The sequence below is a fragment of the Lonchura striata genome, chromosome 11, assembly GCF_046129695.1.
Source record: "Lonchura striata isolate bLonStr1 chromosome 11, bLonStr1.mat, whole genome shotgun sequence".
In the NCBI taxonomy this organism is placed as follows: domain Eukaryota; kingdom Metazoa; phylum Chordata; class Aves; order Passeriformes; family Estrildidae; genus Lonchura; species Lonchura striata.
In genome coordinates, this window is record NC_134613.1 from 15997268 (window position 1) to 16023245 (window position 25978).

General features: G+C 43.4%; 2 protein-coding genes across 2 annotated transcripts; one reads left to right on the plus strand and one right to left on the minus strand.

Moving 5' to 3' along the window:
• Window positions 1-265: 265 nt before the first annotated feature.
• On the minus strand, window positions 266-2582 carry TLNRD1 (talin rod domain containing 1). The gene has a single exon (XM_021537586.3). The coding sequence runs from the start codon at window positions 2102-2104 to the stop codon at window positions 1037-1039; it is 1068 nt and encodes a 355-aa protein (XP_021393261.1). The 5' UTR covers window positions 2105-2582; the 3' UTR covers window positions 266-1036.
• A 10336-nt stretch (window positions 2583-12918) lies between these two features.
• MESD (mesoderm development LRP chaperone) lies at window positions 12919-18837 on the plus strand. The gene is made up of 3 exons (XM_021537587.3): window positions 12919-13118; window positions 17519-17751; window positions 18463-18837. The coding sequence occupies exons 1-3, from the start codon at window positions 12963-12965 to the stop codon at window positions 18725-18727; spliced, it is 654 nt and encodes a 217-aa protein (XP_021393262.1). The 5' UTR covers window positions 12919-12962; the 3' UTR covers window positions 18728-18837.
• Window positions 18838-25978: the final 7141 nt, after the last annotated feature.

The following is a 25978-nucleotide window of genomic DNA, read 5'->3' on the forward strand; positions in this document are numbered from 1 at the left end:
GCAGTCCCAGTGCACAGCAATCCCAGTGCAGGCAGCACTGCCCAGCTGCCCTCAGACACAACTGGAGTAGCTCTGTGTTCTAGGGGTAGTACTGGGAGCGGGACAGTATTTATGAAAATAAAAGAACTGAATTGAAGCCTGTATGCTGCTGTCTAGAACTTACAGTTACGTTTGTACCACCCATTCCCTGGGGGAAATGACATACAATACAAACAGGCCTAGTTGTTCAATTAGTCAAGTATTAAAAGATTCACAGAAAAGCATCTGAGAAACATAACATTTTAATAGATGAAATAAATACTCCAGTACATGCAAGATAAAAACTGACATTGGAAAAAAATTAAAAATCACTTTTGTTATAGTGTAATTTTGTTTGTTTGTTTAAACACTCACAGTAGCTTTTCCCCCAGTTTGGAAATCAACACATGGAAAACATAATCACAGCCTCCAGTCCTTCCACTCCTACACACCAAATGCAATTCTAACCTAACACTTGATGCAAAATAAAAAAAGTCATACAAAACAAAAACAAACAAAATAGTAGCTACATCCATCATCTATGTGTTGTTAGGTTTTTTTCATTTTTTTAAATGAGTAAGAACTGAGGTAACCTTTTTCCTGCACAACCGAACAGCAAAATTTAGAAGGGAAATTTCGGAAGACAAGACAAGACAAACTTTAAAAACCGCACCCAGCGCGATTAAAGCTCTTTTTTTTTTCTCCTTTTTCTAAGATACCCCCACCTCCCCAAATATAAAAAAACTTTGAAACAGTTTTACCACTTGTGTGAAGACCTTGTTGAATAAAGGAAAATTTATCTGCAGACACTTGCTTAACTTTAAAGTAAAATAGAAAGAAGCCAAAACTGGCTAGCTTTATTAGTACATATAGTTTGAATATGTTCTGCTTCTTCACCACATGAAATCAAAGGATTGGGCTCATCCAAGCAAATTCTTTGGTATACAAAAAAGGGGTGAGGAGGTGGGATATTATTTTCCTTTAGCAACGACTGGGATCTAAACAGAAGATATGGGGGTTAATTCACAGAATTGGAGTTCACTGGCGGTAAAGTCCTGGGTGAAGATCTTTCTCTTAGTGCCTGAGATAGCAGGTTGCAACCATCCGAGACGGCGCAAGCTGAGTTCCTCAACCGTTCCCTGTAATCGCTCATTTTGGTGCTACTTTCGGGGTGTTGGGCTATATCCCTGAGGCATTGTGTCAGGAGCACACAAGCAGATACCACACTCATGGCTCCTCCTAGGATGGCAGTTTGCACAGCTTTGCCCTCTGGATTAATGGTGGCAGCTTTACCCAAAAACTGGGGCTCAGTGGCAAAGCCCACCAGAGCATAGACAGACTGCACCAAAGGCCCACTGAACAAGACGCACCGGTTCCTGGTCAGCTCGCTGGGCGAGGTCTTGACCTCCTTGACGCAGGCCAAGAGGGCAGAGGCGCTGGTGCTCATACATTTGACACTGAGTTTGAACTGCTCCTTAGCAAATTTATCCTTGGATTTCTCACTGGCCAGCACGCAGGCGTCTGTCAGGAATTTCAAGTTCTTGGACATGTTCTGAGAAACCTCCAGCAGGAGCTGAGGGCTCATATCTGCCAAAGGGGTGGTCTTCAAGACCCCGCAGCCGTGCTCCACCTCATGCCTACACCGGGTCACCTTGTAGCGATCCACCAAGCCAGGCATGGCAGGCTGGGCCCCTGGAGTCTCCACTGCAGCCAGGTAGGCAGCGTGGGCAGAGCACTCGGTCAGGGACACCACCAGCTCCCCCATCTCCATCAGGCTTTCTCCCACCTCCCCGAAGCGTCCCATGTTGAGCTGGCTCTGGACGTCATGGGTCAAGATGGAGAGTCCTTTGGTCCTGGCAATGATCGTGTCCCTGCACTTCTCAAAGGACTCACCGAAGACAGACAGACTCTCGGTGTTCACCGGCCTGGTCTCGCTCGACAGCAGAAGCAGATCGGCCACCAGTTGCATCTTGATCTTGCAGTGGTCGCAGATAGAGATGAGCTTCTTCCTCTGCAGGGAGCTGCTGCTGGGGATGCCGCCGCCGGAGACCTCGCTGCTGGACTTGCCGGAGCCACCGCTAGCCATAGCGCCGGGGGGGCACTCGCATGCCGCTCGCTACCCCGCTGCTGCCGCCGCCGCCGCCGCCCGAGCAGTCCCGACTGAGCCCGGCAGGATCGCTCTGCCTTTTCCGCAACATCATTCCATTAATCGCCGGGAGGCAAGAAAAGGCTCTGGGCGCCGGGGCTGCCGCCGCTCGGGGAGCGAGCTCGGCCGGGGCGCCCGCCCCGCTCCGGCGCCAGCCTCCGCTCCTACGGCGCTCCCGCGGCGGGGCGGCGCTCGCCGGACGCCGCCGGGCCCCGGTCTGGCATCCTTTAGCTAAAAATACGTAATTTTCTTTTTCCCTTTCCTTCTCGCACGCTGGCTCGCCTTCCTTCCACCGTCTCGTCCTGCTCCCCGGCTGCGGGATCCTGCGCGAAGTTCCCTTTACCAGACGCAATGCCTCGGGGACGCTCCGCCGCCGCGCGGAGTTGGGGCAGGGGCGCAGCCCTCCAAGTTGCTACCGCGCCCCCGGCGCCTCCGCTCGGGGAGCGCCCGCCGGGCGCAGCTCGCAGGGGCCGGAGGGGCGGCGGCTGCGCACCATGTGCCGCCCCCGGCGCCCGCCGCGGCCCCGGCTCGCAGGAAGCGCCGCGGAGGGTGTGGCCCGCCCGCCCCGCACGGCCCCGCCGCGCACCCGCGGGGAGCCGGCCCGGGAGGGGAGAGGGGCACGGCGGGGAGCCGGGACGCGGGGGGAAGGGGAAAAAAATAATTTAAAAAAAGAAGAAACAGAGGAGGGGGTAAAAAAAATAAAATTAAAGAAAAGCTGCACCGGATCCGGGTGCTGGGGCGGGCGGGCGGATCCGTTCCCCTTCCTTTGCCGCTGCCTCACTCCTTCCTGCCGCGATCATTCACGCGGCCGCTGCGCGCTCGCTCCCCGCCGCCGCCGTCCATCCCCTGCGCCCCGGGCCCTCCTCGCCGGCTCCCGCGGTGGCCGCCGCCGCACCAAGTTAGGCTCTTCCCGCAAACAAGGGTGGTGGCCGCGGGCTGCAGCCGCGGATGCTGCGACCCGCCCGGCCTTGCGCTCCTCCTGCCATCTTCCCTGGCTGAGCGGCCAACTCCCAGGGAGGGAAAAAAAAAAAAAAAAAAAAAAAAAGGAAAAAAGAGGGGTAGGAAATCTTCGTTTAAATTCTCTTTCTCAGGCTTTCAGACAAACTACTGGGAAGCGGCGGCTGCGACGGCGCTGCCAGCCAGACGCTGCACGGCTCCGGGGGAAGCTCCCCCGCCCCGCTGCCTTTGCTGTAACCTCACTTGAGCCTATCGAAATCTTTTGTGCGGTGTCACCGCCCTTCGTTTAAATCCTGCCCTCCCCCCGCCGCCGCTCCGCGCCCGCCGCCGCTCGCTCCTCCCAGGCGGAGGGGGCAGCAGCGCCGGCACCGCCCGCCGCGCGGGGCTCCGGAGCGGCCCCGCGAACGAGCGAGCGGCGGGGGATGCCGGAGGGAGGAAGGCGAGCGGCAGCCGGACAGCGGCCGCCGGGACAGCGCGGCCCGGGTGCGCGGCGGCGCGCGGAGCAGGCGGGTACCGGGGGGCGAGGAGCCGCCGCCCCAGCGCCGGGGCAGAGGCGGCCCGGCTGCCGCTCCCCGGCCGGCCCCTGCCCCGGGCAGCCCGCCAGGTGAGTGTTGCGCTCGGAGCTCCCGGCCCGCAGGGCTGGCCCGGCCCGGGCCGGGTGGCAGGAGCCGTTCCTGTGCCAGCCGGCACCGAGTGACAGCGCCCGAGTCGGCGCGGCCGGAGCGCGGTCCCGCCGCTCCGCATCCCGCATCCCGCATCCCGCGGGGCTCCGGGTACCCGAGCCGGGCTGGCCGTCGGGAGTGCTGAAAACGCGGGATGGGGGATGGCTGCGGCTTCCTTACCCAGGAACAGTGCTCTCAGCACAGGCCTTGACCCAGATTTTAAACCAATGAAGACGAATTTGGTGTGTTGCTCTCCCGTTTCTGTCGCAGTTTTTAAACACTGGATACTGTTTATTAGACTTTAGCAGGGAAAATGTAAACCTACTGACACTGCTGTGTACTGAAAGCTCTACAAAGATTCCTCGGATCTGTTTCCATTCTGCAGCACACCGAGAACTTTTCGAGATGGTTTTTGTCCAAAGCAAGATGTTACGCTTGGTAAACCTGAGGCACACATCAGATTCTGTCCTGTTGCACAGTACCTGCGTCAATATAATTCTGATTAATCAAAGCCCATGTTGAAACCACATCTTACATTTGTTACGTATTTTGCTGTAGCTTAAGCTGCAGCTAAGTAATAGCATTATTTTTCTCCTTTCAATCAGGATTCTCTTTTTAAGTCAGCCACCTAATTCTAGGCATTTCCAATGCATTTAGCAGGTTGCAGAACTCGAGAAGTACATTTGTCCCAATTCACAGTTAACATCCTGCTACTTTCCTACTGCTGCACGGGTATAAGTGACCTTAAAATAAATGGAAATTGGACCAGATTCCTCACTTGCAGGTCAGATCCAATGATATCCTGGCACAAATAGAGCCTACCAAATGGATTCCATACATTTAAAGAGGTTCAGGCAACTTTATTTGTACATATTCTTAGCCATTAGCTAGAAGAACCCTTGCCCTTCTCCTTGTAGAACAGGATGTGAGCAGGATGAGCACAGAGGTGAAAGCGGGGGCTTAACAGGATGTACATATTTGGGGGCAGGGGAAGCCCTTGCCATAAAGCCAGGCTTGAGGAAAGGGGTAGATACTGGTCTCTGGGTGTGTCAAAAATAGGGCAGTTCTCCACCCATCCCTCCTCACAACAGTGTGAGGGAAATTCTGTTTATTTGAGTCAGATTATAGCAGTTTCAAGAAAGGTCATGATTTAGGCCTAAACAATTTTGGCTTACTACCAGCAACTTGTTTTCAAGAGTATAAATAAGAATGATTTCAGAGTACTCTGAAAATAAAAATCAATGGGCAGAAGAAGCCAGCTGAACTGTATTTCAAAGTATTTCCAGATACATCCTTAAATGAGGTGAGATATTGTGCAGCACAAGGAATGTCTCTCATAAATATTAACCTAGTTTACCTTTAATGAGGATTGACTACATTTAATTAGGGTTTGAAAGATTTCATTTTAGAAAACGTAGGTCTCATCCCTGGCTAGAAGAGGTGTTACATGACCTAATAATCTTTTCCATTTTTAGATGCTGCTGCCTGCCATGATGCTCTGTGTGATTTGTGCCATTCCCCAAGGACAAAGGGGAGAGATCCTTGGTTTGGACAGGTCCTGCAGTGCCTCCTCCACCAGTCTCCTTCCACAGAAACCCAGCTGGGCCTTACCCGTGGCAGTTCCTGACCAAAGCTCTTAGTAAATGCTACAATAAAAAGTAAATATTTTTCTAGCTCTTATAACCCATCCACAAGACTGATCCAGTCCTTATCTGCCTTGGTATTAGCAAGGGGGAAAACTGATAATGTTTGTCCTGTAGTAGGTGTTGCATGTGAACAGTGTCCAAAGAAGTCTTGCCAAATGCCATTCTCCTCCCATAGTAGCCCTGGGTGTTTAGCTTTTCTGCATATTAAATGTTTGGGGAAGAGTGACTTGACTTTTTCTTTTTTTAAAAAGTAATGTAGAAAATACATCATTAGTCATTCATTAGTAATTTTTACCATGCAAGTGGCTTTTCCTGGAGCAGGTCCGTGTTAGATCCATCCTACAGACTGTAGGGTTGCTGCCTAGCTGGATTCCCTCCTAGTCTGTGTTTTCTATGAACATTCAGTCTCATTCCAAAAGACAGTCTTGGAGATGGATTCTCTTGGGCTGGTAACCTGAGCAAGGTTCGTGCTTTGAAGTGCCAGTACCAATCACATCTCTGTGATTGAGCAGGAGACTTGTACCCAGTGATGTTTGGCGTGGGTATTTCCTTGGTTCATCTTCTGCACATCTCTTACAAGGAAAATGTGTTCACACCCACTTGTTTCATGGCTGCTGAGTGCAAAGGTGATCCACAGGACTTGGGCAGCTCACTGAATTGGTATGAAAACTTGGACAATGTGAAATTCAGGTGGCCATGCTTGGCTTTAAAAAGATTTCACTGCCAGAGTCTGAATGAATTAACTCTCTGGGGTTCAAACCAGCAGGCATTGTCAGATACAAGGGATTAAAAGGCTTTTTAATGTGGCTTAGTAGTGTACAGAAGATTGGCTTACTTGTATGAGCTCTTCTTTTGTCAGATTGATCTTTATTTTGCATTGTGCTTAGTACAACAGAAGCTGGAGGCTGAAGTCTTCTTTCCTGAATATCTGAAAGAACTTGGCCCTTTTATTGCTTAGTAAAATATTTTATTGTGAAGGAGGAATTGATTTTTGCCAGTGTAGCCGCTGTTGAGTAATAGCTGAAAAATACCAAGTTTAATAATTTCATGAGCACTGTATGTGGCCAGGTGGGTGAGAGGAAGTTACTATATGGTGGGTTGTACTTCTTTATATTACTTTCCTGTATAGATGTATTGATCTAACCTAATAGGGAGCTAGCTGATGAAGGAATAAAAGGCAATTCAGTGGTTCCCCTGTGTCAGCTGTATGTGACTAAACCCATGAGGTGGTAATTAGAGGAATGATAGCTCCAGTTTTGAGGGATGCAGCTGGATCAGGCTGTAAACTAAAAATCAAAGGAGGATAAAGCTGGCAGGAACTGATGGAAGGAATACTGCAACAGCAAGGCAGAGTTTGCAGAAGAGGGTGGCTGAAGATGAGCCTTCCTCTCTGCAGCAGTGTAAGTCACACAGAAGGAAAGGCAAATTTCCAAGAAAGACCAGCTTATTGTTCTTAAGATCTATTTTGTCTTAAATGTTTTTGTGCTGAGTAAGTGTTTTGTGGTCAGTACTTACAGCCATTACTTCATGAGAGACTAAAACTGTGAGGTCTGGGCCTGTCTTGGGTCTGCAGTGGTAGCCATGGGTGATGCACTGGGATGCAACCTGAGAACTGATCTGCTTGTAGCCAGAAACAGATCTGGAGGAACAGTTAACAGGCACTTGAGACAGCAAAGTGCAAACATAGTCACAAATTTTGTTTCTTTTGTCTATAAATAAATAGGTTTTAGGATAGTGGGTGGGCTTTCACATACATGTTTAATTAACCTTGGTGTCCTGATGTGGTGGTTTGTGTTTGTTCTTTTTTTCATAAGGCATAGTCAAAAACACAGTATCAAAGATAAGAACAAATTCATTATGTTTACATTAATGTAAATATCCCAGTAGTGGGATGCTGGTCAGTTCCTGTTTCTCAACTGAAAGGTAATACAGCAAATACAGCAAAAGAGGTTTTTCTTTTGTTGTCCTTTTATTCATTATTTATTGCACTGTTGTCACCACTTGCTGTATATAATCAATTTGTTGTCCCCTAGTGTTACCATGGATATTTAATACATCAGCATGGAAAAGAGACACATTTTTATGAAAAGGAAAATGCAGCTACAAAACTCCTCTTGCACTGAATGGACAGACAAAATTTTTATTTAATTACAAAAAAAAATGCCATATTTTATGTAAATACAGCCAATAATGGCTTTCTGCTTCTTGTTCTTGCCTGCCATCTACACACACACATCCCTGCTGCACCTCGTGTGTCTCGAGGCTGCCCAGGTGCCGTGTGGCTCCTTGTGTCCATTCTCCCTCCCTGGAGCAGGTGAGGAGGCCAGAGGCAGGTTTGTAGCCCTGAAACTCAGGAGCACTCAATGGAAGAATGGCAAATGCTGTTGGTTAGAGTGGTCCAGCATAAACAGAAATCCAGGACCCTCCCTTAGACTCTTATGTCTGGGTTTTTTTGCGATCAAAGGAGAACATGGTATTTGAACAAAATGTGCAAGGGCCCACCCTTCCTGAATTGCACTTCTGGTTTTATGTTCTGTCCTGCAGCTGTAATACTCTACAGAAGGGTTTGGGTTTCTCCCCTCCCTGCCCTCTTTTAAAGCATCGTGAGAGAAATGTAATAGATGTTTTCACAGGAGTCTCTGGTCCTACACTGCTCTCATTGTGCCTCTGTGTTTTGTGAGCAGGGCTGCTGATCATTAACAATTTTAGCCGAGCACCTCTAATTCATCTGAAGTTCATGTAATGTATTACTTACATTAGATGTAGGTGCCAAAACTGACCTGTAAACCTAAAATGAAATTGGGACTACAAAATTAATTTAATTTAGGTTGTGAAAAATTAGACTATAAATGGAATTCCTGTGGGAACTGTGTAAATCTTCTTTGACATTGATTTAATGTAGTTCTTTTTTTAATAGGGTAGCTTTAAATTGTGTAGCCAGTACATAGTTTTAACCAGCACAGATTTGTAGCTAATCTTGCAATAAGATGAGTACTAATAGGAACATTCTGTGGTATTTCTGAATTTAAGGATCACACTGTGTAGCTCTAATGCAGCTGACTAGAGAGGCAGGCACCATACCTCCTCCCCAACCCTGAGCAGGTAGGTAATGACACAAAGCTGTGGTGTCATTTATCAAACATCTCCATCCCATCAATAAATTTTAATTTATAAAATGCATCTGCACGGGATAACACAAATTCAGGGTGAAGATTTATTTTATGCACAAGTCTGAATCTGAATTTCAAGGTTAGTACGTGAATTAGAATTTCACATCCAAATCACCATAGTTAATCCATGATCTGGGAAAATTTTGAATTAAGACTTAGTTCTTTAAATTGGATCCAGGAATTCAAGATTTGACTAGCTGTGGAACAAAAATATGTGTTCCCTTAATAGATGGCAAGTAAGTGTTCTTGTCTTATGCATGAAATTGAATTGAGGACTAAAATTATTCTGAATCATTCAAATGTTCATGCTCTAGATGACAGCATATTCTGCTTGCTGTGCTGCTTTTTTTCTTAGACATTTTCTTGTTTTTAAAGATAACATGTTCAGGTCTGATTCTTCAAATTTAATTCTGCCTGTGAGTAAATTCAGAGGGTTGGATTAACACATGCACTGTCTGTGCATGAGAGCTCGGGCATTAGATTCTCTCTGCAGGGGAACATTTAAGGTACTTGAGATAATTTGACCTATGAAAACAATAATTTTGAATGTTTTCCTGCAATAACTCATCCTGACATTTTGTAAAATGCATGATAGTGTTTTCAAACAGGGAAGAATATGCTGAATGCTGGGACATCTCAAAACCTGCCTGAAGTTGTCTGGGTCTCTTACTCAGCAAGTCTTCTGTATTGGTTAAAACAATATTATCTGGTTATCTGGTAATATTGGTTAAAACAATATTACCTGGTCCTGCTCTAAGCCAGTAGGTGCAAAAGCCTGTCAGGTTGTATAAGATTCAGATCACAGTAATTTTTGACATCCAAAATTACCACTACAAGACTGCCTTGCACAACACTTAATTCATCTGGGCTTCTGTTATCATCTTTTTGTGTCAGTAGAGTTATTGAAATGAATTGATTCTTCCAGACACAGCAAATGTTGATAGCAGGCAGCCCTTGCATGTGCATTCTCCTTTCTGCATGCTTAGGGCTCATCTTCTGTCTTAATTGTCTGTATGTCCTTCCAAGAGGGCAGGCACTGCCATTTCCTTAATGAAGTCAAGTTCTCTGTTCTTTCTAAGGTTTAATTCCAAGGATTGTCAAGGAAAAGCTTTAAGATTCTCCTGTACTATATGTGCAATGAAAAGCAAAATGTGATGAACAAGAATCCACTTTAAAATAGAAAATTGCATATAAAACTGCACCACCAGCTAAGACTTGAGAGAGGTTTTGGCAGTTAAAAATTCACATTCTTCTCCCATCTTATAAGAAAGAATGGTATGGAAAATACATTTTGCACAAATAAGTTCCAAAAATGGAAAAATAAGGGAGAATCTCAAACTTCATTAACAGAAATTTAGAATATCCTGAATCCTCTCATATTACAGCTTAACCCAGCCCTACTCAGTAATGAAAAGAGTTTACAAGGGAAGATAGATTTGCCTTTCTGATAAGAAATAATTTTATAATCAAAGGTAATGCTAATAAAGCTTGAGTGTTGCAGAAGCAAAAATGACAGTCACTACTTGAGACCTTCCCTGGCATGACTAGATGGGACTTTTAGCTACAAGGTAAAGCATTTGCCACCTTATTCTTGCAATCTACAATGAAAGTAGCCATGTATTATTATCTGAGACATTCTGTGTTGCAATCCTAATAGTGTTAGCTGCAAGGACTATGAAGACTGTTGAGAAATGTGAAAACGCTTAAGCTATAAAAAGCATATTGGCATGATTCAGTGGATGCTCTGATCAAAACACAATGTGCTTCAATAAAAAGAGAATGCAATTTAATTTGCTCCTGTCGGTGGTAAGTGCTGCATTGCGTTTGTTTCTTGCATGGGAAAGAGGAACAGCAGAGAACAGGGCCTGAGCAGGTGTTTGTCCTGCAGCTGACCTCACCAGCAGCACACTTGAACGAGTCTTCTCAGACACAGAATTTTGCCTGAACAGAGGTAGTAGCAGTCAGAGCCAAGCATGAAAACTACCTCCTTTTCAAATTAAAGCTTTTATTGGCACAACAAGGAAACGTATATTGTTGTTGGTGTAGTCCTGGGTATACTGAACAACTTGTTCACCTACCAAAGGGAATCAAGTTACTTTTGAGATCCATATCTGGATGTATGTCAGATATTAAAGAAAGTTGGCTTGGTTTGTTCTAACAAGAAAAAAACAGAATTGAAGAAAATATTTCTTAGTAGAAATTCAATGAAAATACTTTACACTGCAAATCCAGCATTCCAAGATAGAATCTTTATTTTTTTCCAGTGAATGTATGCACGATCCAATAATAACAAAAGTTAGCAGAAACCTATTTTAGTAAAACCTCATTAATCACGGCAGTTTGATACAGTATACCTGATATTCATTATATTTAACGAGAGATCACCGAACAAATGTGCTCATTATTGGCTCTGGTATTGGACAGCTCTGTGAGAAGTACTTGTCTAAACCCTGCTTCAGCTATGTACATTTAACAAGCTCCACGAATAGCTCTGGGCTGCTTCCTGTTCCTCAGGCACTGGCAGCGTGTCTGAAATGTTATAAAACGCTTGGAGGCTGCAGCACAGGCTGGTTGTTTATGGGGGTGCTGAATCTTGGATCCCACATCCTCCTCTGCTGTTTCTCACGGTACGTGTGCTTGGCAAGCTGCTCCTTCAGGTGCCGTGTGTGCCTGGCGTTCAGCACCCCGGGGCCCTGCAGTGTCTGCTGGCTTCGAGCCGGCCAGGCTTGGGAGAGCCTCCCAAACCCACACCCCTGCCTCCTCACTGCTTTTGCTGTTTCCACACCTTGCCCATAAAAGCAGTGGGTTCTTTTCATTATGGGGCCAGAACTAGATCATCTGGGGTTGAAACTGATCATCTTTAAAGTCACTTCCAACCCGAACTATTCTATGACTACAGAAGCAATCATATTCATAATCACATTCTGTGATAAGGTAACAGAATTGGGGTTGAAGAGTTCTGTCAATAGAATTCATTGCTCTGCTCTGAACCTGGTCTGCCTTCAGTGCTGAACTGGAAAAGCAGTGTGTTCACTAATCAGCCTGACTGCAATTAATATCTACCAGCAGCAATAACAGTGATGCTTCCTTGAATTCCCAAGTTTAAACTTGCTGCAATCGAAGGTGAAAGGTAGAAGATTGTGTTATTTGTAATTAAAATGCTACCATGAGGAAAAAAAATTAAGGTTGGAGTGAAATAAGGCTGTGCAGACATCCATGCATGTAATTTGGTTTAGATAATGGAAATACAGCCTGTACAAAGGAAAACCTGTGGGGGTTTTGTTGTTGTTTTTGGGGTTTTTGGGGTTTTTTTGGGGTTTTTTTTGGGTTTGGTTTTTGGTTTTTTGTGGGGTTTTTTGGGGGTTTTTTTTGGGTTTGGTTTTTGGTTTTTTGTGGGGTTTTTTGGGGGTTTTTTTTGGGTTTGGTTTTTGGTTTTTTGTGGGTTTTTTTGTGGTTTTTTTTTTGTTTTGGTTTTGGTTTTTTTTTTTTTTTTTTTTTTTTTTTTTTTTTTTTTTTTTTTTGTGGTGGTCAAATGTCCTGGAGTTGTATTTAGTATCAAACAGCCTTAACTTCAATACTTTTCTTTTAGAAACCTAATATTGCTAAGACAGTAGTCAAAATCAGAAGACTCATGCAATGGGCCCAGTTCCCATCCCACAGATCAGCAAACCCAGACACTTTTCATCCTGTTTTTTAAAAACACCACGAAGCAACCGCACAGTTCAGACGCCAGGCGCTGGGCCCATCACTGATTTATTCGGTTTATCCTCTCAATGCCCAGCGTTCACTGCCTGCCCGGGCCCTGCAGGACCGCACCGGGGGCTGCGCTGCCCGCAGCGGGGCTTGGTGCGGGGCGGCGGCAGCGCCCGGCAACCCCGGCAACCCCGGCAACCCCGGCAACCCCGGCAACCCCGGCAACCCCGGTAACCCCGGTAACCCCGGCAATGCCCGGCAATGCCCGGCAATGCCCGGCAACCCCGGCAATGCCCGGTAACCCCGGCAATGCCCCGCAACCCCGGCAATGCCCGGCAACCCCGGCAATGCCCGGCAACCCCGGCAACTCCGGTAACCCCGGCAATGCCCGGCAATGCCCGGCAACCCCGGCAATGCCCGGCAACCCCGGTAACCCCGGCAATGCCCGATAACCCCGGCAATGCCCGATAACCCCGGCAATGCCCGGCAACCCCGGCCGTGCCCGTCAGCCTCGGTCGCTCCGGGGACCCGGCCGGGGCCGCGCCCAGCCCAGCAAGATCCGCCCTTCCAGCTCCTCCTCCGGCCCGACCCATCCCGCCCCGCTCCCTTTCCGTCTCCTCCTCCCGGCCCGGCCCGGCCCATCCCGGCTCCTCCCCCGGCCCGGCAGAAGATGGCGGCGGCCGCGGGCTGGGCGCTGCTGGCGCTGGCGCTGTGTGTGAGCGCGGCCGGCGGCTCCGAGGGCAAGCGGCGGGAAGGGCCGCCCAAGAAGAAGGACATTCGGGACTACAACGACGCGGACATGGCCCGGCTGCTGGAGCAGTGGGAGGTGCGGGAGGCGCCGGGGCCGGCGGCGGGAGTGGCGGGGCCGGGCCGGGCCGGGGGAATCCCCGGGAATCCTCGGGGAGGGAGCCCCGAGCTGCTGGAGCGTGGCCGGGGCCGCGCTCCTCGCCCCGGCCCGTGGGTGGGGGTTTCGAAGGCGCGGCGAGCGGCCGCAGCCTGCCCTGCCCGGCGGGCCCTGTCCCGCCTTCCCAGAGCCGCAGCTGCCGGCAGCCTCGTCTGCCTGAAAAGTCTGGTGTTTTCGAGCTCCTTGAGCGATACACATTATGTGACCAAGGGGTGGATACCAGAAGGAATATTAATTTCACGTTTACAGGGTAGATAGGTTGTTTTGGTTTGGTGTTTCTTTCCTTTCTTCATAGTAACAGCTTCTATTTCTAGCTCTCTCTCGTTGCCTTCATTCTTACCCCTTAACTTTCCTCGGTGGTTTCCCATCACTCTCTTCTCCATGTGGTTGTCATGCCACTGTTGAGTTCTTTTCACTATGCTATGTTTTATCATCTTCTGATGAATGCCAGAGCACTCCTCCCTGTCATTTATTCTTTCCTGTGAGGTTTTTCCCTAGAATATTTTGCAAAAAACCCTGAAAGAAATAATGGAGAGAAAAACCTGTGTTTTATGTAATACCAGTTGCAGCTGTAAGTCAAGGTGGAGAAGTGTGTTTTATATGTGAATTATAGGTAAAATAACTGGAAGTATGGATGCCTGCCTTAGTCCTGGTTGGCAGGTTATGGATTTGTTCGTCCCATGGATTGTTACTCCATATATCCTTTTAGGAAGGGAGGCTCTTAGAAAATTGAGTTACAATTTTATAAAAAATTAATAAAAGGCTGAAAGTTCACTTTTCTTTTGGTGGCATCAGCCAAGGACCCAGCAGACCCAGCTTCCAAAAATGCAAGGCTTTATATTGCCCAACTTAAACCAAATTTGGCCTTGTAGGAAAAAAAAAAAAACCTTAAAAGGTGAGCATCTCTTTTTAATGAGATGGCTGAAAGGGAGACTCAAGTTAATGCTGTTGTGACTCTTGACTGTATAGTCTGCTCCAGCCCTAGTGAGCAGGTCAGGAGGCTCTGGTGGGTTTTTTGTTTTCAGCTGGAGCAGGACCCTGATCCAGGTCAGGGTGTGCTGCACAAATGCAGATGTGGCAGAGCAGCTGGGGAGTCACTGCTGGGGCTGGGTGTGCCTGGGGAGGGGCACACAGAGCAGGGCTCAACAATTGGGGTTGTTTGCTCTCCTGGCATGGTCAGCTGCAGGGTATTTTGCCTGGTGGGAGTCAGGACACATAGGGAACATGAAAGGGTTGAGGGGGTGGTGGCTGGAGGAGAAAGGGCACGAGTGCACTTGGTGGAGTGGGATGAGAAACAAAGGGGCCACTGAATTCAGGCAAGAGCAGGAACTGTGCTTGGGAATGAGGGGCACAGGGCATAGATCTGTACAGAATCAAATGTCATTACTTTCAACCGAATGAAATTGCTCCAAAGATTTTTTTATTTCCCTGGCAATTAGTCTAAAACCATTGGAGGCTGGTGGTTATGACATGCTTGGGTTTGGTCACAAGCCTGAGTGTGTGGCTCCAGCAGCTTTCCCAGCAGGAGCAGCCACCTCTCTGCTCAGGGTCTTGTGCTGCCCCTTGCACCATGTGCATGACTGCCTGGTGATCCAGGAGAGTGGTCTGGTGGAAAACAGGGATGAGCAACAGGGCAAAGAGGTGCTTCAGCAGCTCAGTTGCACAACTAGAGCTTGGAGAAAGCCACTGAGGGATTTTCTTCATGGAAAGGGACTCTCCTGAAGCCTGGACTCCTGGGGAGCTGGACACAGAACTGAGAAATCTGGGCTGGAGGTCTCTAAGTTATTGAAATGTCAAGTGCTTTAAATAGTTCATTACTGTTACAAGCTCAGGGTTTATCAGGCTTGATTCTGATCATTGAATAGGTAAAGCAGTTAAGTAGTATATATTACTAATGTTTTTAAAAATCAGAATGCAGGGTATTTATGAGAGATTTCTGAAAATGGGAGCTGAGGGGAGGAGCAAGTGAAGGAATGTGCAGTTTTTCCTGTGTCTATGTAATGCTTTTCCTCTGGAACCTCATGTTACTGTTTAAGTGAGTGAGTCTGTGTCCTGGGGTGACTTCATGATGCTGAGTTGTATCCCTCTTTGTATGTTTAGCCCAGAAATAAGTTTTGCACCCTTAAAACTAGGCCTGAGACTGAAGGAGGAGGAGAAGGAGAAGCAGTGGAATGTCTGGGGGGTTGTAGTCAAAAACAGAGATAAGAGCTTCAGCCTTCCTTCTCACAGACAGCAGGAGAGAGCTCTCCTTTGCTTTTAGTTAGTTTTTAGCTAGCTGAGGCAGAGAAGTTCCTTGGACTGTGGATTTTCTTTTTCTTCAACCTGATTGGCCTTGCTGTGGACTAAAACCCAGGAAAACACAGGAGCTCACGCCCGTGGCCCACCAGGGCCTGGGACATGCCAGGAGGGACTACTGCACCTACCCAAGGGAATCAAGTAACTTTGAGATCCATATCTGAACATAGTTCAGATATGAACTATGTAAAGTAAGTAAGAAAGTAAGTTGGCGTGGTTTGTTCTAACAAGAAAAAACAATTGAAGAAAATAATTCCTAGTAGAAATTCAATGAAAATTCCATTCAATTCCAGTGCAGGAGGGACTGATAAGATACTGAGTGAGCTGAGCTACACCCCACAAAAAGGATATTCTGAACTTGCCATCTCTTCAGAACAGTGAGAGGTTTTATTGTTTAATACTATTCATTCTTCATGCTTGTGAGTACTTTGCATCTTAAATAAACAGGTTTTTTTCCACTTCTCTCCAAGGAAATATTTTCTCGAACCAGTAGAGAGAGGGGCCACTTGAATCTGCTTTGGAAGTTTCCTCCCAAATCTACCCTAAACCAGGACAGTCAGCTAGACTTTTCAAAGCAAAAGCTTACACTTTTCCTTCACTTTTTTCCTTTTAGATAGCTTGAAGCACAGCTGCATGACATTTTGTACAGGAAATAAGAAAATAAATGCCATCTAGGGGAGCTCTTGGCATCTTCTGATAATACTCCCATTCAAAGTGAAAGAACACAACTTCAGGAGCATTTAGTTACATAGTTAGGAAAAAAAATAGATAATACATATTAGTAGCTCATGTTGTCACTAAATCCCAAGTCAGTTTCTATATTTCATACAGAGTATTTGGAAATGTTTCTTTCTGCCTTTTTCAGAACTGTGAAATAAGCTGGCTTTGCTCTAGTCAAACCAGTCTTAAGCTTCTTTTAATTGTGGAGAATGTTTTTTAGTCAATCACATGAGATTTTGAGATTTTATATTTTCACTGTACTTTACCAATTTGACCATTCTCTGGCCTCCTGTAAGATAAGTTTCCCACTTAGTGGTGGCAGGGACTTTCTTGTACTCTCCTCTCCTCCCGGTTCATTAATTTCAGAAATTTCAAGGCATGTGAACTACTTGAAAGTGTGTTTCAGACTTGCAAAATTGAAACAAAGACAAAATGAATAAGGAAAGAAAGGATAAAATCTAAGGCTACTACAGCTTTTGTTCTGTAGTCCATGAACTTTACTGTTACAGAAATCAAGTTCTGGTTTAATGTAAGTTGTCAGCATATTCAGCTCACAGTTGTGAGCTGTTTTAAGGGGCAGCAGATTGTGCCTTTCCAAATATTTAAATGGCTGTCAGCCCCAGCAGAGGCATCGAGAGGTTAATATTTTTCTTTTCTGTGGGAGTGACTTACTCTGGGTGATTATGTTGTCAGGCTGTGAGCTGCATCTGGGCATTAGAAAAGTCATGAAACCTTTAATCAAAGTCTTCCTGTGGCATAAGCACTCAGAAGATCTGAATTCTTGCGTGTTTAATTGTTTCAAGACACAAAGTAAGGGAACTTAAATTCTCAAGCAATCACATGATTCCCAGAAATGAGTTTTGACCTCTGAAAGCAGTATCAGATTAATGTGTTTTCATATATGTGTGTATGAGGCTTTTTATTGCAACTTTCCCATTTCATCTTGCATGCATAATAAATATTTTTCAAACTGTGAACAAAAAAAATCATTTTATGAGTTTCATAGGTGGAATTGTATTCAATGAGCCTTAAGGCTGAAATATTTCTTAATATATGATAGAATGAGATTTCACCTGTCAGTATGAAAATGTACATCATTTTCAGAGGAGGGTTATAAATGGAAAGAGCACTCTTGGTGAAGTATCTTGAAACAGCAGTCGCTTTTGATTTCACAATCTGCATCATTCAGCTAAAAGATACTTTATTAAAGCACAGTTATTCTCTAAACAAAGATAAATTAAAAAAAAAACCTCAAAATGTATTGTGGAACAGTTGAGTTTAAAGCTTCCTTGTCCTTCTCAAAACAGAAAGATGATGACATTGAAGAGGGAGATCTCCCTGAACACAAGAGGCCTCCAGCACCAATAGATTTCTCAAAAATAGATCCAGGCAAACCTGAAAGCATCCTGAAGCTGACAAAGAAGGGGAAGACTTTGATGATGTTTGTCACAGTGTCAGGAAATCCAACAGAAAAGGAGACAGAAGAGATCACCAGCTTGTGGCAGGGCAGTCTTTTCAACGCAAACTACGACGTGCAGAGGTGAGCTGTTGTGCACGAGGATGAAGTTCTTGCCTTTGCAGAACACTTTCTTTCCTCCTGGAAACCTTCTCAGCTGGTCATCCTTTGCTGTTCTCTATCTCGATCATCCATTACTATTTCTGTTTCTTTGTCAGTTGTGACAAAACTTGTGGTGTGGTGCAGAAACCTCTTCAGTGCCTGTGCACTATGTGTGTATAGCCCTGATTCTTTTCATCTCACTATGGTTCAGCTGTTTATCAGTTCTAGCTGCAGTAGTTTGCCTCTATGTGCTTGATGGAAAGCATCAGACTCTGAAGACTTGTCACCACAAAAGGCTTTTTGTTCCCCTGTTAAAAAATGTGACTCTTTTTCTCTCTGAGAGAGAGCATAATTTTGAAACAGAGAATGTTGTGCTCTTTATTGAGGCTGAGAAGGGTTGCAATAACTGGATAAAGCAAATACAATGCTCGTTAGTGGATTTTACATAGTGCCAAATTAGTTCTAAATTTGTTTCCTTATTCTTAACTTCCTTGATTACTTGCTGATATACTTAATACATTTTTTCTTAAATGTCATAGAAGATTGTTCTCTTGTCCCCACCCCCAGGCAACAACTAGACCAGCTTTTTGCTCTTAAACATGTGCCTCAGACATGGAGGCTCTCTGAGCAAATGCTGGAGTGTTTGAAAAGCACAGAGTTAACTGAAAAAAATATGGATTTTTTTTCTTCTAGGTTTATTGTTGGCTCCAATCGGGCTATCTTCATGCTGCGGGATGGTGGCTATGCCTGGGAGATCAAAGACTTCCTGATAAATCAGGAAAGGTGTGCAGATGTTACTTTGGAAGGTCAGGTTTATCCTGGCAAAGGAGCAGATGGAAATGAGAAAGTGAAAAACAAAACAAAACCTGACAAAGCAAAGAAGAAAAAAGACACAGAGAAGAAATCCAACGGTGTCAAAGAGGACAACCGAGCAACCAACCAGAGAGAGGAGCTATGACAGCCACGGTGCCCAGACTGAATCCTGCTCTGCTGCTCCTTGAAGGGAATCTGCTGATGAGTCCTGGGTTTTGGGGAGGAAGGAAGCAGAGACTACTGAAGCTTAAATTTATGTTGAAATTCACGAGTTCACTCATTGCTGTTGACCATTTGTTTAGTTACAGGAAAGGTAATGCTTCATGGCAGCAATTGACTGCTTTAGTTTGTAATTCTTTATGCCTTTGTTGTTGTTTAAAACTACCATACAAATCTGTGTGTCTAACATCACAAACTAAATTTAAGTGGAAAAGAATAATTATGGTCTCAGAATGCACTGATGTTTATCTGCAGTAGCTGTGTCCATCTTAGTTGTGCAAATCATGGGTTCACAGCTGCTGAGAGCCAAGTGCAGTGTGAAAAGTTTCTCTTGGAAGATGGTTTGATAGACATAGTTGGCACAAAACTGCCCAAAGTAGCAAAGAATAGTGGCCAAAGATGCCTGAAATTACAGGGTATAGGACGTGTTTGGTGAGACTGCCTGTTTATTTAAAATAAACTCAATCTGTTGTGTCCCCGGAAATCTGTGCTTAGGAGTGTGATGGACACTAGGTAGGAACTCTGCTCATGGACTGCAGATCTGTACAGGAGGGACATGTCAGAAGTGAATGGAATTGGAGCACCTGCACGAGCAGTGTCAGGGTGAAAAGTGAAGATGAATCCAGGGCATTCAGGTTGCTCCTGCTGCTAAAGGACTGTGCCTGTGGAAGCAGCTGTTCCTCGTGCCCTGTTACTCAGGCAGTGAGCTGAAAGAAAAAGCATTTAACTCTGAAGTTAATTTCGTTTACTGATTTAATGGTTTGTTTAAATATTTGAAAATGCACTCATTAGAGCACAGAGTTCAACTTTGAGTTATGATGCTGATCTGGTTAGTTTTTGTTTTTTTCCTTGGTACAGATTCCTGATTGACTTGGTTTATTGTAAATTACCATTTAATTTGAATACTAAGAAGTTGGACATAAGGGAGCCAATACTTTGTATAATTGGGGAGGTTTTGTTATTACTTTGCTTTTTTGTTATTGCTTTGCTTAGAATTGTTTCCCTTCTGCCTTACTATCAGTTAGGGACAAAAGGCACCAAGTAGGGTGGTCCACATCATTTTGCAGAGGATGAGCACAGTATCAACTGTCTTCATTCAATACTAGTATGGTGTTCCTTTTTCTTTAAGGTGCTAAAATCCAAGTGTTTTGGATAAAAGGTCCTAATTGAACCATAATGGTTGATCTTGTGGAATACTACGGTATCAAAAGTATGAAACTGTAACTGAGTCCTTGTTTCAAAATAAAAGATGTCACTAAACTTACTGTTTTGAAGAGTAGTAAAACATTTTAAATAGATCTGCATTTGGTTATGTATTCAAGAGGCAGACTAACTCATCTTTGGTTTCTATATGTCAGGACTAAATGATGTTGATGAAGGTTCCAGTTGATTCATTTTATTTAATTTTAATTATATTAGTATGAATTTAGAGTAAAGAAACTTTTGCAGCTACACTTCATTAAACAGGCCTGTACCTGTTTCAGTGGAAAATTAAAATTTGTTTCTTCAGGATTAACTATTACTTTTTATATTCTACTACTAATGCAGATGTGCAGCGGAGTTGAGAAGAGTCTCAGTAGATAGTTGGATAGTTGATGTGCAATCCAATTTTTGTACATAAGTAATATATCATTTGGTCACATATTCTGGGTTAGCACCACCTTTTGTAAACAATATTGCTTCTCATCTCAAGGGAACAACAGAGGTCAGTTTAAACTATAAAAATGAAATATTAATGAGTTTTTGCTTTCCAAAGTTATGGCATAGAGGTGACAATTCAGATTTTGATCAGAAAGACATGGAAGTGCAGTTTTGTATTCCTCCTAATGTTATTTCCTTTTTGATCAGGTTGGGTTTGAGACTGTTGGAGAAAGAATTACTACACTATAGCTATAGCCCAGCTTTTGAGTATAGATACTTCAGTCATTCATAAATCTACATTAACAGTAGATTGGGTCTTTCCCCTTTGTATTTAAAAGGAGCTTTGTTGAAACTGAACCAGCCAATTGACATTTGTTGGTTGTTTGGTTGTTTCTGGGTCAGTTGCCCATGCCAAATGCAGGTGAGTCTTGTGCCACATAGCTTAATCAATTTTCAAAGTCTTTGGGGTTTGTTATTTTTGTTGTTGTTCTTTGTTTGGGTCTTTTTAAGTTTTTAATCTGTGTGATGACTTGGCAGTTGATTTTTATATAAAACACAAAATGATGCCTTCACAAAATAAGTTTATTTTACTCTTCCATTTTTCTTCCCCCTTTTTCATGCTTTACACTAAACAAATACTGAAATATACCAGTAAGTGTAATATGGCAGTCAGTCTTTCTGGGGTATAAAAATACCCCAACCAATCTTTTTTTGCTATCACAGTTCATTACTCAAGAATAACCTGAATTGCCTTTTAAAACTGGTAAAGTCTTGGAGACAGTTACACTTATCCTGGGACAGTGTTACATAACTATGTATTTGGTGATTTTTTAAGAAGCCCAAACCCTATCACACGCATATATATATATATATATATATATATATATATATATATATATATATATAAATATCCTCAAAAAATTAGACCAGGAATGTTCTATGAGTACCTCAGACTCAGAAGACAGATGGAGTCTCCTTTGGAGGCTTATCAAGCTTTCAATAGCAGATTTTTTGGTTCCACATACAGAACATTGAGATACCTCCTTTAAAACTAATTTCAACCAGTAGGGTAGTAATTATAGCTCTTATTATTTCCTTTTTTTTTCAATTCTATACAGAGGTACATGGAAAATGATCTGTTTTCACAACAGAAAAACATCTGCTGCCTTTCTCCTCCCACTATAGTGGCTGCTCTGTTCTAGTGCTATAACTAACTTTTCTGAGCTACTGTTAAATTTTTAACACAGCTGTCCTACTCAGAAAAAACAGTTTGCCAGTGATGCTACACAGGATGTGGTTGCACTTTGCGAAAAATTTCCAATGGACAATCAACTTTTTATGTAATAAAATACTGGAAAAAGATATTCTGAGTTTTGTTGATTTAAAGTTTGAGTTTTTCTTTAAACTTCTGACACAAACTACAACAGGTTTTCTGATCTTAACTTAGAGTTGTCAGAGCATTTCTCTGAACAGTCAGGTCAGCCTTGACTTCAAAGAGAATCTATTTTCTGTCACTGTTCCTGAACTCTTTCAATTTTGTCACAAAAAGGAAATCATAAATTAAAACACCATTTTGTAAAGATATGGAACAACTTACTTTTATCTGATATTTGGCTACTGTTCTTGATGTGTTTCTGGTAAGGCTTATAAATTATTTCCATTCTTTCATCTGTGGCTCATTTCCTTTTTTAATCGGGGAGTAACACTGCCTTTTCCAGAGGGTTTTTCTTTTAATTGCATTGGATACTTAGAGAAATTCAAAGAGCCTGTGCCTGAATAGAGGGGATGCCTCTGGTTTTAAAATGCCTAATTTGTTGGTACTGTCATGTTTTTATTTATTAAGATTGCCCATCCCACTAGGTCCATTGGTACCCTGCTATTTGATAATTCTTACTCTGGGATAACATTAACTATTCTGGAATATCACTTTTTATCTTTTATACTGTGTCCTTTTAACAGACAAATCCCACTGAATTCAGGTAGTATCAAATTGCTGGGAAGGACAAGGAGGAAAATCTCCACTTAGATTTTTTGGTGATGGGGTTTTGTCTCCTGCAGTAGTCAGGTGGTGGAGGGGTTGGACACTGTGGCTCCAGAGCAGGAGAGCTCTGTGCAGAGCAGTTTTTGATCAGCTTTTAAAAAGCTGCTGTAGCACACAACAATCAGGCACTGCACAGTGCCAGGCTTTAGGCAGGGACGGATGGGACGTGCTTTGTCCCTTTTTGGTGTGATGCTACTTAACAGACCAGTGTTGATACTGGCTGGGTTATCAGTGGCATTATATCACTTGTCTCTGTGACACCAGAACCAGATCTGTTAACCATCATTTAAATTAACAGCAATAATGGTAATAATTATTTTTAAGTTGGTATTACATGTTATTGTTGTTAATATTATTACATAGACATTGGTATTTTGGGAGGGGAAAATGGGACAGTTAAAGGAGCTTCAACCTTTTCCCCCTCCTATTGGACAAAGGCTACAACTTCTCAGAAACAGAACCTTTTTTCTTACTCCAGAATTGCTGTGTCTGTGTTGCAGTGGGACTGAAGACAGCCTTGTTTTTTACAGAAGAGCGACTGCAATGCTCTAGTTCACAGATTATTTTATTTCTAATTATCTAATTCTTTTTTTCCTTAGATAATTTATTGGTACCTCAAAAAAAAAACCAAAAAAAACCCAAACAAACCTGTGGGCCCATCTTTACTGCCTGTAACATCTGCTGCTTTTAAAGGTAATTATCAGTTGTGTCTGAACAGAGCCTGGACTTTGGTGTTGGCACCCTGCCCACCAGTTCTGTGTGAGGCACTGAGCACTCATTAAATCATTAATATTTAAATCAGCTCAGCTGCCTAATTAGTGGCAGAGTTACATGTCATCAGGGCTCTGTGTGCATTAGAAAGAGGTGAGCAGCAAGGCCCTGGAATTTGCTTGCAAGGTGCAAGGATTGAACAGCACCATGAAGTGACCTGGATCTTGCTGTAACTTATATAAAATTTTCTCTGTAGTGAGAAAGACTGAATTATACAGGAATAAATGTAGTGCAAGGGTGTATAAAGCAAGGTCATGGTTAAGCACTTGCTGAGTCAATATAAAAACAAGCAAAAAGGTTTAATAGGCGTATTTATCTGACCATTGCTATTATCTCTGAGATTCATGCCTGCAGGCCATCTTGTATATTTGGGATTTTTTTAACTTGTCCTTCCATTTCATTCAACTTCTTTTTGCAAAAAAAAAAAAAATTAGAAATTAGTCAATTTTCATCCCCTCATCTAAAATGATATTTCAGAAGTGTCCAGAATAGCATATATTTGAAATTATGTGAGACTTTTATACAAGAGTGTTTTATTATTCATCCTGCCAGTTGTATCCAGCCATACCCTGTGCTTTGCCAGCCCTTGATAGTCAGCTGCTGTCTTTCAGGCACTGTACAGCATGTTAATCACTGTGTGGACTTTAGATAATTGCACTTATAATAGGATGCAGTTGCCAGGATCTTAATGAAAGCACAGACATGGAAATGCTTTGGCATTTAAGACAGCAGTTGAGCACAAGATCTTGAAAAAACAACTGTCTTGCCTTTAACGTGGGTAGCAGGTAGTTTGTTGTGAACTAACGAGCTGTGTAACCTAATGAGGGCAAGACCACTTTCCTTTTTATCACCACTCCTCTCAGCCTCTATGAGTTGTATGTGTTCCCACATAGCATCACCATTTAAGCCATATTGCTCAGAGCTCACATAACCCAGCTAAGGCCTGAAATTATTTCAGCCATGTTGCTATTTCTGGCAGTCATGCTAAACCAGGACAGTCTCACTTTCTGGGATGAGAAAATCCGCTTTAGATTTGTAATCAGAGCTGTCCAAGAGACAGAGCTGTGGCACTTGAGCTTTCTACAGGAAAGCAGAAATAAATGAGCTGCATTCATTTCCTTAGGTGTTGCTATCACTGGCAGGCCCTTTGCTTTCAGGTGCTTTAAGAAACATTATCTTGTTCTACTCATCCTACACCAACACAGCAGGAGAGGAGATGGGGTTATGGCGGGGCTGGCAGTTCCGTTGTGATCTCACATTACAGCCTCTGGCAGAGGAAGAGAGAGAAGTATTTGTAGGGGGTTTCCTCGTGAGCAGTTTCCTGTTGAATCCTGTCCCTGTTCCCTTATCCCAGGCGGCAGCAGGAGCTGGGACAGCGCCGCCGGCCCCGGCGCGGGGATCGCGGCGCCGAGCCCGGCCGCGGCCACCAGAGGGCGCGCGCGGACAGGCGACGGCCTGGGCCGGCCAAAAATTAGATAGAATGTAATAGAAGGTGTTTATTATATTATATTATATTATATTATATTATATTATATTATATTATATTATATTATATTATATTATATTATATTATATTATATTATATTATATTATATTATATTATATTATATATCATATCATATCATATCATATCATATCATATCATATCATATTATATTATATTATACCATATCATATTATATTTATTTCATTGTATTTATTATATTGTATTATATTATATACCTCATATTCTATATACTTATATATAATACAATTATTAATAATTATATTCTATAATTATGTATTATCGTATAATTACAATATAATATATAATATATTATAATATATATTTTAATATATTTTATTACATTATATTACATGTCATGTCATCTCATGTCATGTCATTACATTATATTACATGTCATGTTATATAATATATAATAGGACATATTAGAATATATATTATAATATATATTATGTAATATAATTATTAATTATTATATTATATATAATTATATATAATATGATATAGTATATATCATATTATATATAGTTTCTATTATATTACATTACATTATATCAAACATAAATTATAATATAATATAATATCAAACATATAAAATAAAGTATAATGTATTATAATATATTATAATGTGGCATTTCTGGACAGTGAACTTTGGAATGCTTGCTTATGACTGTTGGACTCAGTGACCTTAGACGTGTTTTCCAAGAGAAACTATTCCATTCTCTTCTAGTCTATAATACTCCTTTAATAATTGATATTATCTTGATAATATATAATCTAAATATTAAAATATGTTCTATTTTATCAAGCATATTGAATTATGTCGTATTTTTATCTTGGGTAACAGATCCACCCAGATTCACATGCTCAGAGACACAGAGCAGCAATGGCACAGCAGTGATGTCTGCCGGCGTGCTGGCGGGAGTTGGGGTGGGGGATCCCTCTTCCCATCTCCCTTTGAGCCCCTCGAGTTGGGTGCATTTCCATTTTCCTGGCCTGTCGCCCCATAGTGCCCCACCTGCCCCAAATCCAGGCCTTTCCCATGGCTGCAATGTCCCCCTTCCATTCCCACCTCCTTCCCTTCCCATCCTCCTCTCTCAGGTCCTGCAGCTGTGACCAGGCAGTGAAAGATGCTCTGGCCAACAAATGTAGACAGGGGCTGCTCGGCCCCTTGGGTTTGTCTTTTGAAATAAGCAGGGAGACAAAAATAAAATAAGAAA

Bases quoted from the DNA above. Each gene is read 5' to 3' on its own strand.
- TLNRD1 (XM_021537586.3), bottom strand. From the start codon at position 2,104: ATGGCTAGCGGTGGCTCCGGCAAGTCCAGCAGCGAGGTCTCCGGCGGC.
- MESD (XM_021537587.3), top strand. From the start codon at position 12,963: ATGGCGGCGGCCGCGGGCTGGGCGCTGCTGGCGCTGGCGCTGTGTGTG. The intron at 13,119-17,518 runs GTGCGGGAGGCG...TTCTCAAAACAG, and splicing joins GGCTGCTGGAGCAGTGGGAG to AAAGATGATGACATTGAAGA. The intron at 17,752-18,462 runs GTGAGCTGTTGT...TTTTTCTTCTAG, and splicing joins GCAAACTACGACGTGCAGAG to GTTTATTGTTGGCTCCAATC.